Genomic DNA, 14,092 nt, shown 5'->3' with positions numbered 1-14,092 from the left:
TACAGATGCTATCAACCCCATTTTAAAATTGCTTTTTTAAAATATACAGAAATGATAGATAATCAGAAAACTACAGAATATCTAGAATGTTGAAAAAAAATCAGTGTCACCCAGTTTCTTGCTAGACCCCCATCGACCCCCCCCTCCCATCCCCGCCACCTGCCCTGCAGCTGGAGGTGTCCATTTCACAGGGCGGGGTCGCGTTTCACAGGTCCAAAAAGTGGCCCTCTCTAATCCTATCATATAAGAGTATCTTCATTTAATCCCAAAAGCATCCCGAGAGGAAGAGATTAGCCGCCATCTCTGATTTTATTCTAATGATGTTTGCAGGGGGGGGATCGCTTTCAATGTTTTTTTTACCGAGGGGGGGGGGGCAGCACGGGACGCTTCGCCACACTTGAACGCACACATGAGAAGGTGTGAGATAAAGTAGCCTTGAAGCCTTTAAAGACTCAATGCGAGGAAAATGGATAAAGTGTGGACTCATGAGACCTTTAGCGGTCCTCATTGTTGGCCAATAGAAGGGCTGAGAACAGAGCGCCTCGTCGTTGGCCTCGAGTACACGCAGAGAGAAAGCAGAAGAGCGAGAGCGTAATAATTTATCCCGCTTCATCTCGAAACTTAGTTGTGCTTCATCCAACAAGATCTCATTTATCCTATTTTGAAAAAAAACCCCGGCACACGATGACTAATTGCCTCATCGGCAGATCAAACGGAGGGGCCCGCTTCCCGTTTCCTCTCGGCCGAGTGCACATCCTCCGAAACATAATCCATATTCGCCCCAAAAAGCAAATTGCCAGGTCCCGCCGCAGCCGCCTTGAAGTGCGAGAGGCTCTTTGAAGGCGGTTAGCCGGCGTTACGAGAGGAGACGTGTCCCAACACGGTCCAGGTGAGCCATGGGACACGGGACACCTCGGCTCCCTGATGCCACGTCAACGCCGGCAGCTGCCATGACAAAAACCTTTCCCTTCACTTTCTTTGTTGTTTTTTTTTTTTTTTTTAGTGGCGCTTCTGAATGGAAACTGCATCACGAAAACACTCGGACGAGGTGAGTTGCCTTTTTCTTGTAGTGTTGAGTGTCGTCAAACAAAAAAGAGATTTCACAAAGGATGAAGCAACATTGTGATTTACAAATTTGAGGACTCACATGACTATTTACAGTTCACAACCCGCAATTTGCAATAAGTTAATTGACGTTCCCTCAATTAGGGAGGCGGCTAGTACATCATGATCTCCTTGGGGGCGTCCTCGGTGGGCCGCTGCTGTTCGCGCCGCTGAGTGTAGGCGGCGTGGTCGTACATATAGATGAGGCCGATGGCGAGCAGCGACAGCACCGCGTACGGGATCAGCAGGTAGTAGCCCAGCTCCATCTGGAAAGACTTGATCTTCAGCTCCACTGGGACGTTTCCGGAGAAGCTCCTCACCAGGTCCTCCGCCACCGGGGTCACGCTGAAGTAGACCACGAAGATGACGAGGACCACTACAGACAAGCACGCTATAGGCGAGACAAAAAGGGAGTGTAAAGTGCATGCTAGAGCAGTAGGGGGCGCTACAGCCCGAAACCGTAAAGTCGTTTTTTTTTGCCAAATGCTTGTGTTTCACCACACAGCGTGTCTCACCACTCATGGCACTGAAGGTGTAGACACCGATAGGCCCCATGTAGGTCTCGTAGGGGTTGCTGACGCTATTGTACAGCGAGATAAGAATGCTGAGGGCCGAGCACAGCAGACACAACACCAGCAGAACCAAAGTCACGGTGTGGAGCGCCAACGGGACACCTTGAGTCTCCATCAACTTGGGGAAAACTGCCAGGGCAACACAAAAGTCATTTCTTAACCAGTGTTGCTTTCTCGCTACATGTTAGCGTACCAACTGTTAGCATGCTAGCATCTGATCTATTATTTCATCATTGGAAATTGTACCAATTATACAAATTATGTTAAATCCTTGCCGACGTTAACATTGTATCAGTTCACATTAGAAATAATAATAAGAAATGTCGTGGATGCCAAGAAATGATCTCAAGTCCTGCTTGTGCTTTCTCTTATTTGATGTTAGTATAACAAATGAGACATGTCAACCTTGGAAGTCAACGGGCGGTCCAAAGAGGGGACAAAGATCCCGTTGCAGTCTACCGCCGAAGATCTCCAGCGTGACCGAGGCGGTGCCGTTGAAGAAGTCGTTCCCGTCTCGGGCGCACTCCATGCTCTTGGTGGCCCATGCCGAGGACATGGCGAAGCCCAGGAGACCCGCTGATATGCAGGTGACCAGCGCGCTGGACAGGAAGTGCAGGGTCTTGGTGGTGGACGGCATGCCGGCTACGCTCGGGTCTCAGAATGACGACGTGTGTGTGTGTCTGTGTGTATCTTCCAGGGTGGAGTGAAACGCTGGCCATAAAACCGCCCCAGTTATGACTATAACCTTTGACCAGGCGGTGAAACACAAATGTGGTTGCCAAGGCTACAACGATGTCCTTCTAGTTAGATCTAGACTGGGCCGTGTCTACAGACGGAAAGCAAGTGAGTTTCTTCTGTGTCTCTGTGACAGATTCCCAAAAGGCCCGAGAAGCAGCTGTGATTAATACGTCGTGCCGAGTCCTTGCTAAAGTCTCGGGGGATCCCCGTCTCAAAGTTGAAGTCCACGTTGAGGGTCATAAAGCACAATTAAAGTGAATGATTTACCTTGGCGTGCAGGCCCTGCCAGGAATGGCAACACCCCTATCTTGAATGAGTGGATGTACTGCTTCCTCATGTGTGCGCATTTTGGCCACATGGGGGCAGCACATGTAACATATTGAGCCAAAAATGTCAGTTACTCAGCAGCAATATTAATCATTCACAGGGAAATTATGTTGTTTACATGTGTTGCTCCCCCACTCTAAACTTCCACTGGGTTAAAAAGCCTGGCGCCTGTGTAATGTTAACTGATAAATTGTAAATTAAATTATATATTTTGATCAAATAAAATATTTTTTAAAAAAATATGCACATATAAATATACTTTTGCACTGGACTTTATCCCAAATCTTCCCAAATAAACATACTGTATCGTTGTTCTGTCCCAACAGAAAGTGAAAGCTGGTGTAGTAGACAAAGTATCCACAAGAGGGCAGCATTTCCCAATCTTGGGAAGAGACAGATGATTGCCGCCACCTGCTTTCGCTGGAGTAAACACTGGCTGGCTGGCTTCCCTTGCTGGCTCCTCCTTTGGCACTGACAGGCAGGCGGCCACGCCGAACGCTCCCATGTTCGCCTCGCCTTCTTTTTTCGGCGTGCCTCCGAGAAACTCAGCGCTGCGGGGACACATGTTGAAGCCTCCCAGGTGAGTTTAGTTCATATTGCTGCCATAACTCGTCGTCGTCGTGCAGCTCCCCCTTCGCTTACTGTACATTTTTTTTCCCTCCCACCTGTCTGTCACGCTTTCTCTGCGCCTCGTAAAATGTGCATTTGACATCTCAAATGAGCCATATTCGTTTATTTTCCTCAATCCGCGGTGATTTGCAACGTGCACCCCCTTTCGAAGCCCCCCCGAAACGATGTGCGTGTTTAAAGTTATCGTTCATGTCATCCCTGCCCCGATTAAATTGATTCATGCTTCCCCTGAGAAGTCCATGGCGAGCTGTGAGCATCCTTGCCAGTATGTTGCCTCAAAGGGAAGTTGCAAAAATAATCTGGAGCATGCAAACACATAAATTAATAATAAAAATAAACTGTTTTCAAATATTCAAATAAAAACTACAGGGCATTAAAAAAAGTAATTATAAATAAAGTATTTGATATATATTTAGATATTTTTTCTGGTATTGTAGTCAAGGTGGTTTTGGTAACTCTTGTAGGTATTGCAAAAGTTGTTTTAATGACCGTGTCAAGCATTTGAAACTGTCAGTTGTGCCGCCGCGCCTTGATCAAAGTGGAATTGGAAGTTGCGTTTTTGTTCGTGTGCCAAAGCACATCGCCACGTGTGGCAATCACAAGCTTGCATGTGTCCGCTTGCAAACCACAAACCGCAGAATGCAAACCTTCCGCTTCAATGATTGCAATAATGACGTGGAAGACAAACATGCGGCATGACGGCTCCGTCGGAGCCACCACTGATGCGGGATGGCGACTTTGTACAGGGAATCCTCAATTCCCAATTTTATCCAATATCTGGCATCAGAAGCCCCCCCACCCCAAAAAAAAAAAAAAAACCTCAGTTGTGTAATCACTGCTGACCTTGTTTGAAATGAGTCGTCCTATTGTTACGCGGCAGGAACAAAAAGCGCCATTGTCTTTCGCCCGCCGTGCGACTAATCCGCAGCTGTGTCGCACGGCCTCGAGATCGCCTTTAATCCAGATTGGGTATTAATGACTGTCTAATCCGTGCATTTTTTTTTCTGTCCCCCCGGAGGAGGCCTGACATGGCGTCTCTGTGGTTGGGTGATTGGGTGGGCTCGCCTTTCGCTTTATGTCTAGAGCGACGTCATCCGCCGTTCGGATTGAGACACCCAGCTACGGCTTCTTTGTGCACTTTGTTTACGCCGCCACGCCTGCCACGAATCAAGCGACTAATAGCGGCGTCATGTCGCGTGCCACGAAACGATAGAATCCAACGCCGAATCAAATACTTCCACTCTTTGAGAGTTCTCAGGCCGCTGCGCTTTACGCAACTTTTAACTTCCTCAAGCGCAGACCTCAACTGGAAAGACTGCCCTATGACCTTCGATGATGCATTAGCAGCCACAAACAACTTTGGAGATGTTTTGTTTTTGCAGCCGCCTACATTCCTACAGGCAGGCGTGTTATTGGCGTGTGACCGGCGAGTTCCAACATGCCAAAGGAAAAACTGCAAAAAACAAACCCTGGCCTCGCCATTACTAGCCCCTCTCAAAATTGACAGAGCACAAGTGTGGGAAATTCCTGCTCCCACTTCAGAGGGGTGTGTGTGTGTGTGTGTGCCGACAGCAGTCAATGTTTGAGGTCATATTTGCCAAAGATGACGTTTTTGTCCAGCCCTCCCCTCCCGCTAATCTGGCTTAGCACGGCCGAGCAAAGCAAAGCCTGTCACGTCTGTGTTTTTGTTGAAGCACATGACAGGAAGACCCCCCCCCCCCCCTTAGCCTTAGACTCGATTGTTCTACCTAATCTATTGTAAATGTGAAAACTGTAGTTTGCGTTCGTTCGGCCGTCCGTCCAAACGCCGTCTCTTCTCGTTCGTGAGTCAGCTCGCGCCGATGATAAAATTACCAGGGGAGCCGAATCCCCAACGCTGCGTCGCCAAGGTCGCTCTGGAGGTCGCTTCCTGTGGGTTTCTGCTTACTTCCTGTCCCTTCACTGCATCCTGTTGACCACAAAAGCCGTCATAGCAGAAGTGCTTTGATAGCGCCTCGGACTGAGCATTTTTCAAAGAACCCAAATCGAAACGTGATTGTAGCTGACAAGCGACACTTTGTGTGTGCGTGTCAGCTCTTCTCTCTATAAACGGATTTGTTCTGCGCACTCTCAGATCTTCGTTTGACGCGTGATTCAAATTGACCGCAACCTAAACACGAAGGTGTCCAAGCGCTCGTCAGCCAACAGCTGTTTGACATTTTTGGACCGCTTGCAACCCCCCCCCCCCCCTCCCTCCCACGCAGCGCCTCTTCCATAACCTGCAGACCACATGTGTTACCATGGCAACAAGATGTTTCTTCCCCTCTGTGACCTGACATGGGCGGCAAAGACAACGTAAAAGCAGAACTGGCTTCGGAGCCCGAACGCAAGATCTAACCTTTCGCCGCTTTCTCGGGCCACAACATGCTACAAATGAAAACCATGACAGCACCTGTAGCCCAAAAAAAAATCCACGTTGCACCAAGACTGGAACTCGGCGAGAATTTAAAATCCGAGATCTATTTCAGATATAGCTGGCGGCGAGCTGCTGACCTCTTTGTGCGAGAAGGGACGCATGCAGCAGATTTTGCACGTTCATCTATCACCGCAGCCTAGAGAGAAAGCGAGAGGCGAGAACGCCCCCCCAGCCCCCCGCGCTGTAATCCACCTCTCTCCTGCGCCAGCCTGTCTCCATGGCGACCACTTTCCACGCTCCCCGCCACATTTTTTTTTTGCATCACGCTCAAAGAGCAACGTGGACAAGGAAGATTTGAAGGACTTGAAGTTTGAATTCTCTCTGATGTATAAATTGTGCCACTCCCCCCCTCCCTCCCTCGAGGGGACGCTGGGATTAGCGATCAGATTGCGACCAGTTGTGCAATACAAACAGATTTGCGGGATCAAATCAAATGTGAGGATCACGAGGAAGCATCTCTGATTTTGGTCCGCTGGACAAAAAGCAAACTTGTTGAACCGCTCTTCGCTCATTTGAATGTCGCCGCATTTACGCGTTGTGACCGTCATCTGCTTTTTACGAGGCTCCCCTTGGAGTCAAACGACATAATTATGCAGCAACCGTAGCCCACAGGCCACTCCCAAAGGCATTCTCTTCTCTTCTTTTTTTCTGGCCGCAAGAAAACACCATACAGTCACAGCTACTCTGATGAGGATAAAGAATATGCGCGTTTTTCTATTATTACGTTGTCCATCTACTCATCTAATATATTGTTTTTTTTTCAACTGCAGGCGGTGCCGCCGAGCCGCGTCACCCGCTTCCCGGCGCCCAGGTCGCCCGAGGACCATGTGACCCTCCCGTCATGTGACCCGGCTGCTATGGAAGTCACCCTTGGCTCGCTTTAACAGGTGAGGCTTGTTTTCTACTTTCCAGATGGAAGGAATTTGTTTTTTTGTATTGCTCAATAAATAGGACAGCTAACTTGACAGCACTGGTTGTGTTTTCATAAGCTGACTCTCACCTCTGAGCGTTCCAAGCTTATCCAGGGATTTTTTTTTTTCTTTTTTTGGGGGGGGTGGCTGTCTCACTCGGGTTTCCTCCGTAGCACAGTATACAGGAAGGCCAACGTGCTGCTTGGCTGCACAGGACAGGAAACCGTGTTGCTCAGCAGATGGAGAATGTATTCCTTTTTTTTTTTTTTTTTGCTCACATCACTATCGTCTCCTCAAGCACTACTTTTGTGTGTTTTAAAAGACGATTTGTCTCGTTTAACAACGTTTGGCTCGCTCGCTGTGAAATGAACTGAATGAATTTCACCGACGCTGATGTTTGTCGGCTGTGATAAGAAAGCGGGCAGCGGGAGATGAAGTGCGATATGCTCGCTCTTCGCCATGGCAACAGCAAATGTTTGCCCTCCCAGTCGGCCAGAGGTTTTTTTTTTAAAAAAAAAAAAGAGAGCCTCAGAAGGAAGGTTTTGTCCAAGACGGCTCTCATCTTCTCTGCGTGGGCTTTTCACTTTGTCCTCCTCACGCCTCCTCTCTTCTTCACGAATCAAGAGGGTTTTTGTTCGACGGCGCTCATCGCTCGTTTCTCCACCGCTGGCCTCCCTCCCTCCCTCACTGAGAGCATGCATACTTTTCCAAGTGGGACTTGAAATTGGCTATAAATAGAAGCAACGTCTATTTTCTTGTCATTGACTTTGTTTACCAACAAAGCACAAAAAGACTTTTTTGTGCTCGCCTCATGCAAACATCTGCACACACGTTGCAAGATGTTGAAGGCGGCGGCGTCTGGAGTGGGTGGGGGCGCAGTCGATACCGCAGCGCGTCAGCCGGCGGGTCTCCAAGGTCATTAGCGCCGGCTGGAGCCCCCGGGAAAGAGGCGCCATTGATTCATGGGCGGGAGGGCTAGCGTGGTGTCAGCATTCGCCTCAGGTCGCAGTCATAAACGTTCTGGCGCTCAGACATCCCACCGTACCTTTGCTGCGAGCTCCTCACATTCCCCGCCGCCCACTTTGCCAATTCCCCAATGAGGAGACAGAGGGACTTTGTGCCCGGCGAGAACCGCGCTCAGCTAGTCTGACGCCGCCCTTGTCTGCAGGAAGAGGCAGCGCTTGAAAGACCTCTGGCAGGTTTTTTATTTTCACTAAGTCACTATGACTTGTGGAATCTCACGCTGTACAGTCCACATCTTGAGAACAAAAGCTTTTGATGAGCATCCAGATGTCTGGTCATGCGGGGTGATGCTCCCTAAAGCTCCTCGCCAACATTTCCCATCCCAAAGTACAGACGTCTCCAAAATTTTCATGATGGCCGATGAGGACATTGCACAAGCGCCGCGGCCGCCATTTGCCGCGTCTGACCCCAGCTAAACGATGACTCACGCTTGAAGAAAAAAAAAAAAAGTCTAATTTGAGGCGTGTGCTGTTTGGCCGCCTCACGCTGAAAAATGAGACGCTTGTGGGAATAGAACACCGCTTTATGAATAGCGATATCGGGGACATTGTGCAAGGGAAGGAAGTGAGAGAGATGCTCAATGGGTCAAGCGCCGCCCAAGAATCTTAAAGAGAACAACAATAGGTGACGAGCCTCGAGGAAGTCACGGAGATCTCAGAGGATGAACAGACAGGTCGCTGTGAGAGTTAGTTGAAGCTCATTTTCGGGACTTTCCGCTGAAGTTGATGACATCATGAATACTCACAAATAGCCAACCAGAGAGGGAGGGGCGCTGATGAGGGGGTTTCGCTCCCGACTCCTCCTCTGCTCTCCTCATCAGTCTTTCAATGGGGTCTCCTCGCATATTGATGGCCCCGGGAATTGATATTGACCTGCACCTTCTCCTCCTCCCTCCACCCAGCCCGTGCTGACTCCAAATTCCTCCAGCATCCCCTCCCCATCCCTTTTGGGGATGCTGCCTGGCAGCTCACCGCAACACAACCACCTCATTGATGACACACTTAGCCATTCTTCTTCTTCACGCAGCTGCAGCACACACCTGCAGCCTTGAGGTGATGCAATATGTGACTTTTCATTGCTTTGGAAACACAATGAAACCTCTCAAGGTCTGTTGCTTCTCTCAGCGGCAACAGCAGGTCTTTAAATGTCTCGCCGGAGACAGATAATTAAAACCGATGTCGTGGGACGCTCTGCCGTCCGCCACGTTGTGTCACGTTGAGCGCATAGACATATAAATATATAAATTGTGCATGTTTGCTGTATGTTTTACATGTAGGCTTTTACATTCCCATCCAATTTACATAATCATATCAACATTATATTAGCTCAATCTGTTTTGGCATAAAACATATTTGACATGCGGTCAAATAAATAAATAAATGAATGAATAAATAGCAACTCATTTATTTGAGTTATGACTCTTTGCAGTTTTCTCAATGAAACGGTGCCATTTTGCTGAGTCTGGCTTCCAAACAATGGACCGTTGCGCCCTCTTGTGGCCAACCGCGCACCGCTTTCATGAATGAGTGTATGGCTCCATTGTGACTCCTTGACTGGATGAGCACATTGGGGCCAATGTGAACGGGGCTATTCTTCCTTTGGCGTTCCCACGCGGGGAAATTTAATATCCGTCTTGTTGTTGTTGTTTTTCCCCCGCAGTCACAATGCTTCTGTTTTTGGTGGCAACCACAACCTCATCGAATTCGAGCAGTAATGGCAACCATACCCGAGGTGAGCAAGGCAGTCATCGCTTTAGCCTGATGCAGTCATTAAGAATGCCGCTGAGGGATGGTTTTATAACAATGAAGAACTATTTGTCCCCTTGCTCCTCAGAGGGCGTCCTGTCCACTGGCCACCACGTCCTCCCCACCGTGCTGGTCCTGTCCCTGTTGCTCTTGGTCGTTGTGCTGCTGGCCTGGTACTTCCTCAGGTGACCCCCAACCCACCAACATATCTGACAGTCTACATCTGATGCTGCACCGTTTGTGTACTGCTTCAAATGCTAAAGTGCCAGAAAGGCTAAGCTACGTAAATCTATTCACCGCTTTAGTTTTGTTTTTAAATTGAGTGGGCGGGCCACTACGAATTCTTCCTAGCAACAAGCAGCAAACTGAAAATGGACAATTGCGTCGTTGTCAACCGAATCATGTCGACTTGATTGTGGCTTAGTGCATTGCAAGGCGAAGTATGTGGCGTTTGTCTATAAACAAACGCCAGGGTCTCACCCCTCCTCCTCCTCCTCCTCAACCGTGGGCCTTCACTGATTGGCTGGTGGCCAGATTCTGAGGCAGCGCTCCGGGTGACAAACACTTCCTCCTTTAGTCGCCGAGGCGGAGCCCAGAGTCAGGAAGCCGCGCTCGTTGCCTCCCTCCGACAGCCGAGTCAGTAAGTCACACACTCGAGAGCGCGAGAACATACAAACGCCGTCTGCCCAACACGTTAGCTCATGAGAAAGACGACCTTCTCCAGCTTCAGATGGTAGGCTGCCTTTTTTTTTGTGTGTCTTCTGGACTTGCTTAGATTTGGACATCTCCATTTTTTAAGGTTAAAAAACCAGAGGAAAGCGGCGGTCACCACAGTGGACAAGAAGATACCAAATGGCATCCTGGATGAGCAAGGCAAGTCAAAAACAACGCAGCAGTAGCAGAACGTCGCCAGACGTCACAACCACTTCCTGTCGATGATGTTAGAACTTCACGCCATTGATGATTTCTTTTTTGACGCAGACGCCTCGGTGGTCCTCCTTCCCAGCTCCGCTTCAGCCGCCAAGAACTACCCGCCCATCGCCGTGGAACACCTGGAGGACGAGTACAGGCTGCGCTCGGCTGACGATGGAAAACTCTTTCGGGAGGAGTACAACGTAAAATTTTTTTGACATATTTAAGAAACACGACTCGAGCGATGCTGCATCATCATTTTTTCTGACTTTTCCATCGACTCCAAACGTCACATTGCCACGCCGCCACCTACAGGCACCTGTCGGTTATTTAGCAACAAAAACCCGATGAGCGCTTCCTCCACAAAAAACTCTTTTTTTTTCCCCCCATGACACATGCATGCACCCTAACATGAAAAATACCCTTTTCCTGTTTCAGTATCTGAGTCACCATTACGTTAGCGGTGTGACTTTTATTTAGCTAATAGAGGAAGCGCAGGCGTTAAACTAATGAAGGGTGTGATAATGGAGGAAATGACTAAAATACACACGTGAGCTCGTCTGACATGTTGTCGTCCAGTCGCTGCCGGGGGGTCACGCCCAGGGGACGTACGAGGAGGCCAACAAGGACGACAACAAGGACAAGAACAGATATCCCAATATTCTTCCCTGTGAGCATTCATAGCCGCCGCTTTGGTTCGAAATGGATGACTGTGATTGGTCGGTTACATAAATGGCTTTCCCTCCCGCAGATGATCATTCCAGGGTGGCGTTGACCCAGCTGGAAGGATGTCCCGCCTCCGACTACATCAACGCCTCCTACATCGATGTAAGCGTAGTATAGATAATCACGTGACGGTCCGAGTACTTTACGAAGGTTTCCTTCCTGACAGGGCTTCACCGATAAGAACAAATTCATAGCAGCGCAAGGTAAGTTGAAGTCTTCAGTCTTCCATTTTCTCTTTTTATAAAACAATTTTGTGGCGGCAGGTCCAAAAGAGGACACGGTGGCCGATTTCTGGAGGATGATATGGGAGCAGAAGGTGTCGACCGTCGTCATGCTGACAAACCTGAAGGAGAGGAAGGAAGTGAGTATTTATATCGGCGGTGGAGAATTCAAATTTGTGCGGTTAGTTCTATGAAATGATTTGAATGTGTTTCAGGACAAGTGTTACCAGTACTGGCCGGATCAGGGCTGCTGGAGCTACGGGAACGTCCGCGTGGCAGTGGAGGACTTCACCGTGCTGGTGGATTACACCATCCGCAAGTTCTGCATACAACACGTACGCTCCAGGGCCCAAAAAAAAAAAAAACATCTGGTCGTGTGCTGCGCTGACACCTCCTCGCCACGTTCCGCTCGCAGCAATCCGGCGACGCCGCCAAGACGCCGCCGCGTTTGGTCACGCAGCTCCACTTCACCAGCTGGCCTGACTTCGGCGTGCCCTTCTCGCCCATCGGCATGCTCAAGTTCCTCAAGAAGGTCAAGACCGTTAACCCGACTTTTGCCGGGCCCATCGTGGTCCACTGCAGGTACTGCAACTAGCGAAATATATGGGGAATATTTTTCAAGAATTCATAATAAAAAAAAATATTTCCTTGTCCTTCCTCAGCGCCGGCGTCGGTCGGACGGGCACGTTCATCGTGATCGACGGCATGATCGACATGATGCACGCCGAGCAGAAAGTGGACGTCTTCGGCTTTGTCTCCAAGATCCGAGAGCAGCGTTCGCAGCTCATCCAGACGGATGTGAGCCGGGACCGCCGAATTTCCCTCCGGACGCCGGCCATTTTGGAAATTCACGCTTCCTCCTTTGCTGACCTTTCCGTGGCGCAGATGCAGTACTCGTTCATCTACCAGGCGCTACTGGAGTACTACCTCTACGGGGACACGGAGCTGGACGTGTCGTCTCTGGAGGGACACCTGCACAAGCTGCACAACACCTTCAAGCAAGGCGACCGCGTCGGCCTGGAGGAGGAGTTCAAGGTCGTCGGCCATTTTGCTTTTAGGAGGAAATCTCCGGCGAGCACTCGGGTGTTGATTCTAACCATTTGCGACCTCAGAAACTGACCAACATGCGTATCATGAAGGAGAACATGAGGACGGGGAACCTACCCGCCAACATGAAGAAGAACCGAGTGTTGCAGATCATTCCGTGTAAGAGAAGAAGAAGAGGAACAACGCTGCGGATGACACCTCTTCTCTCTACGTTTGACCCTCTCGCTCTTTCTTCCTCTTTTAGACGACTTCAACAGAGTTATTCTCTCAATGAGGAGAGGGCAGGAGTTTACCGACTACGTCAATGCATCCTTTATAGACGTAAGTGTTGCGTAGACCTTTCTTAATGGACCTTCCTTAAATTTTCTTGGTGCCCGCAGGGATACCGGCAGAAGGACTACTTCATCGCCACGCAAGGTCCGCTGCAGCACACGGTGGAGGACTTCTGGCGCATGGTTTGGGAGTGGAAATGTCACTCCATCGTTATGCTAACCGAGCTGCAAGAGAGGGAGCAGGTTCGTTGACCAAAAATCCATGCTGGACAGAAACAAATATTACGCAAGGGTTGAACCTGTCTTTTCAGGATAAGTGTTACCAGTATTGGCCCAGCGAGGAGTCGCAGACGTACGGCGATTACAGCGTGGAGATGAAGGGCGACGCCTTGTGCGACGCCTTCAGCCTACGAGACTTGGTACTCACCTTCCTGCCGGTAAGAGCGCCCACAACAACGCTTATAAATGAAAAACATTTCAATACGTCTCACGGTTGTTGTACTGTAGGAGAAGGCCACGCGGGTGATCCGGCACTTCCACTTCCACGGCTGGCCCGAAGTAGGCATCCCTGCCGAGGGGCGGGGCATGATCGACATCATCGCGGCGGTGCAGCGGCAACAGCAGCAGTCGGGCAACCATCCCATCGTGGTGCACTGCAGGTACGCTGTCCATCCCGCATGTTCCCACCGGAGGGCGCCAAAGCTATTCTTTTTGATTGCGTGTGCCTGAAGTGGGAGTAGGATGCGTGAGGTGACGGCCAAAAGGTCTGCGGGGCGCTAACGGCCTTCTGTGGCTTTGTAGCGCCGGCGCGGGGCGGACCGGTACGTTCATTGCACTGAGCAACATCTTGGAGCGCGTCAAGGCAGAAGGCCTGCTGGACGTCTTCCAAACGGTCAAGAGTTTACGCATGCAGAGGCCGCACATGGTCCAGACGGTGGTGAGTAGCGGCGTGCTGCCATTTTTATTTTATTTTTTTATGCTGTCTGCAATTGTTTTCCTCAATTGAGTAATTTTGTTTATATTTATAAACCCAATGTAATTAACGTGTGCGATTGGTCTGACAGGAGCAGTACGACTTCTGCTACAAGGTGGTACAAGACTTTGTGGACATTTTCTCCGACTATGCCAACTTCAAATGAGCTGCTTCTTTGCCTTATCAACGTTGTCATTGTCCTTTTTTTGTCAGATGGTTGGTAAACGATCTATTTTTTGCTATGCACTTGTCCTAACGTCAACTAAACCTCCGCCCCGCCTGTATTCTGTATAAAAAGAATTGTACATGGGTTAAATAAAACAAAGTGATAATTTATATTTTGCAGTATGGATGACAGGTGTCTGTTTATTTGCTCTTTTACTTGTTGTATAATATTGTACTTTGCAATCTCATTATGTGTGTCTTATTTTTCAAA

The 14,092-nt window shown here is 49.4% G+C and overlaps 2 protein-coding genes across 9 annotated transcripts; one reads left to right on the top strand and one right to left on the bottom strand.

Annotated features, from left to right (window-relative positions):
- Positions 1-1,110: 1,110 nt before the first annotated feature.
- clrn3 (clarin 3) lies at positions 1,111-2,798 on the bottom strand. Of its 3 annotated transcripts, none has more exons than XM_088360816.1 (4): positions 2,682-2,798; positions 2,082-2,275; positions 1,620-1,805; positions 1,111-1,495 (listed from the first exon to the last, which is right to left on the bottom strand). In XM_088360816.1, the coding sequence occupies exons 1-4, from the start codon at positions 2,783-2,785 to the stop codon at positions 1,218-1,220; spliced, it is 762 nt and encodes a 253-aa protein (XP_088216942.1). In that variant the 5' UTR covers positions 2,786-2,798; the 3' UTR covers positions 1,111-1,217. The 3 variants fall into 3 exon arrangements, with proteins under 3 accessions (XP_088216942.1, XP_088216945.1, XP_088216944.1); XM_088360819.1 differs by having other exon boundaries at positions 2,082-2,323; positions 2,682-2,776; XM_088360818.1 differs by having other exon boundaries at positions 2,082-2,742.
- On the top strand, positions 2,094-13,992 carry ptprea (protein tyrosine phosphatase receptor type Ea). Of its 6 annotated transcripts, none has more exons than XM_088360790.1 (24): positions 2,094-2,263; positions 2,374-2,519; positions 3,068-3,321; positions 6,597-6,713; positions 9,420-9,491; positions 9,594-9,690; positions 10,040-10,145; positions 10,281-10,378; positions 10,487-10,620; positions 10,997-11,087; positions 11,169-11,245; positions 11,310-11,346; positions 11,407-11,504; positions 11,580-11,699; positions 11,780-11,946; positions 12,027-12,162; positions 12,250-12,399; positions 12,477-12,570; positions 12,656-12,732; positions 12,792-12,926; positions 12,995-13,120; positions 13,191-13,342; positions 13,485-13,620; positions 13,748-13,992. In XM_088360790.1, the coding sequence occupies exons 5-24, from the start codon at positions 9,474-9,476 to the stop codon at positions 13,820-13,822; spliced, it is 2,124 nt and encodes a 707-aa protein (XP_088216916.1). In that variant the 5' UTR covers positions 2,094-2,263; positions 2,374-2,519; positions 3,068-3,321; positions 6,597-6,713; positions 9,420-9,473; the 3' UTR covers positions 13,823-13,992. The 6 variants fall into 6 exon arrangements, with proteins under 6 accessions (XP_088216916.1, XP_088216917.1, XP_088216915.1 ...); XM_088360791.1 differs by having other exon boundaries at positions 2,095-2,263; positions 10,083-10,145; positions 10,305-10,378; XM_088360789.1 differs by having other exon boundaries at positions 2,095-2,263; positions 10,083-10,145.
- The last annotated feature ends 100 nt before the right edge of the window (positions 13,993-14,092 follow it).

Source organism: Syngnathus floridae, chromosome 18 (genome assembly GCF_059516105.1).
Source record: "Syngnathus floridae isolate MCC-2025c chromosome 18, RoL_Sflo_1.0, whole genome shotgun sequence".
Lineage (NCBI taxonomy): Eukaryota > Metazoa > Chordata > Actinopteri > Syngnathiformes > Syngnathidae > Syngnathus > Syngnathus floridae.
The sequence above is the reverse complement of the archived record's forward strand: the minus strand, read 5'-3'. Positions and strand labels throughout refer to the sequence as shown.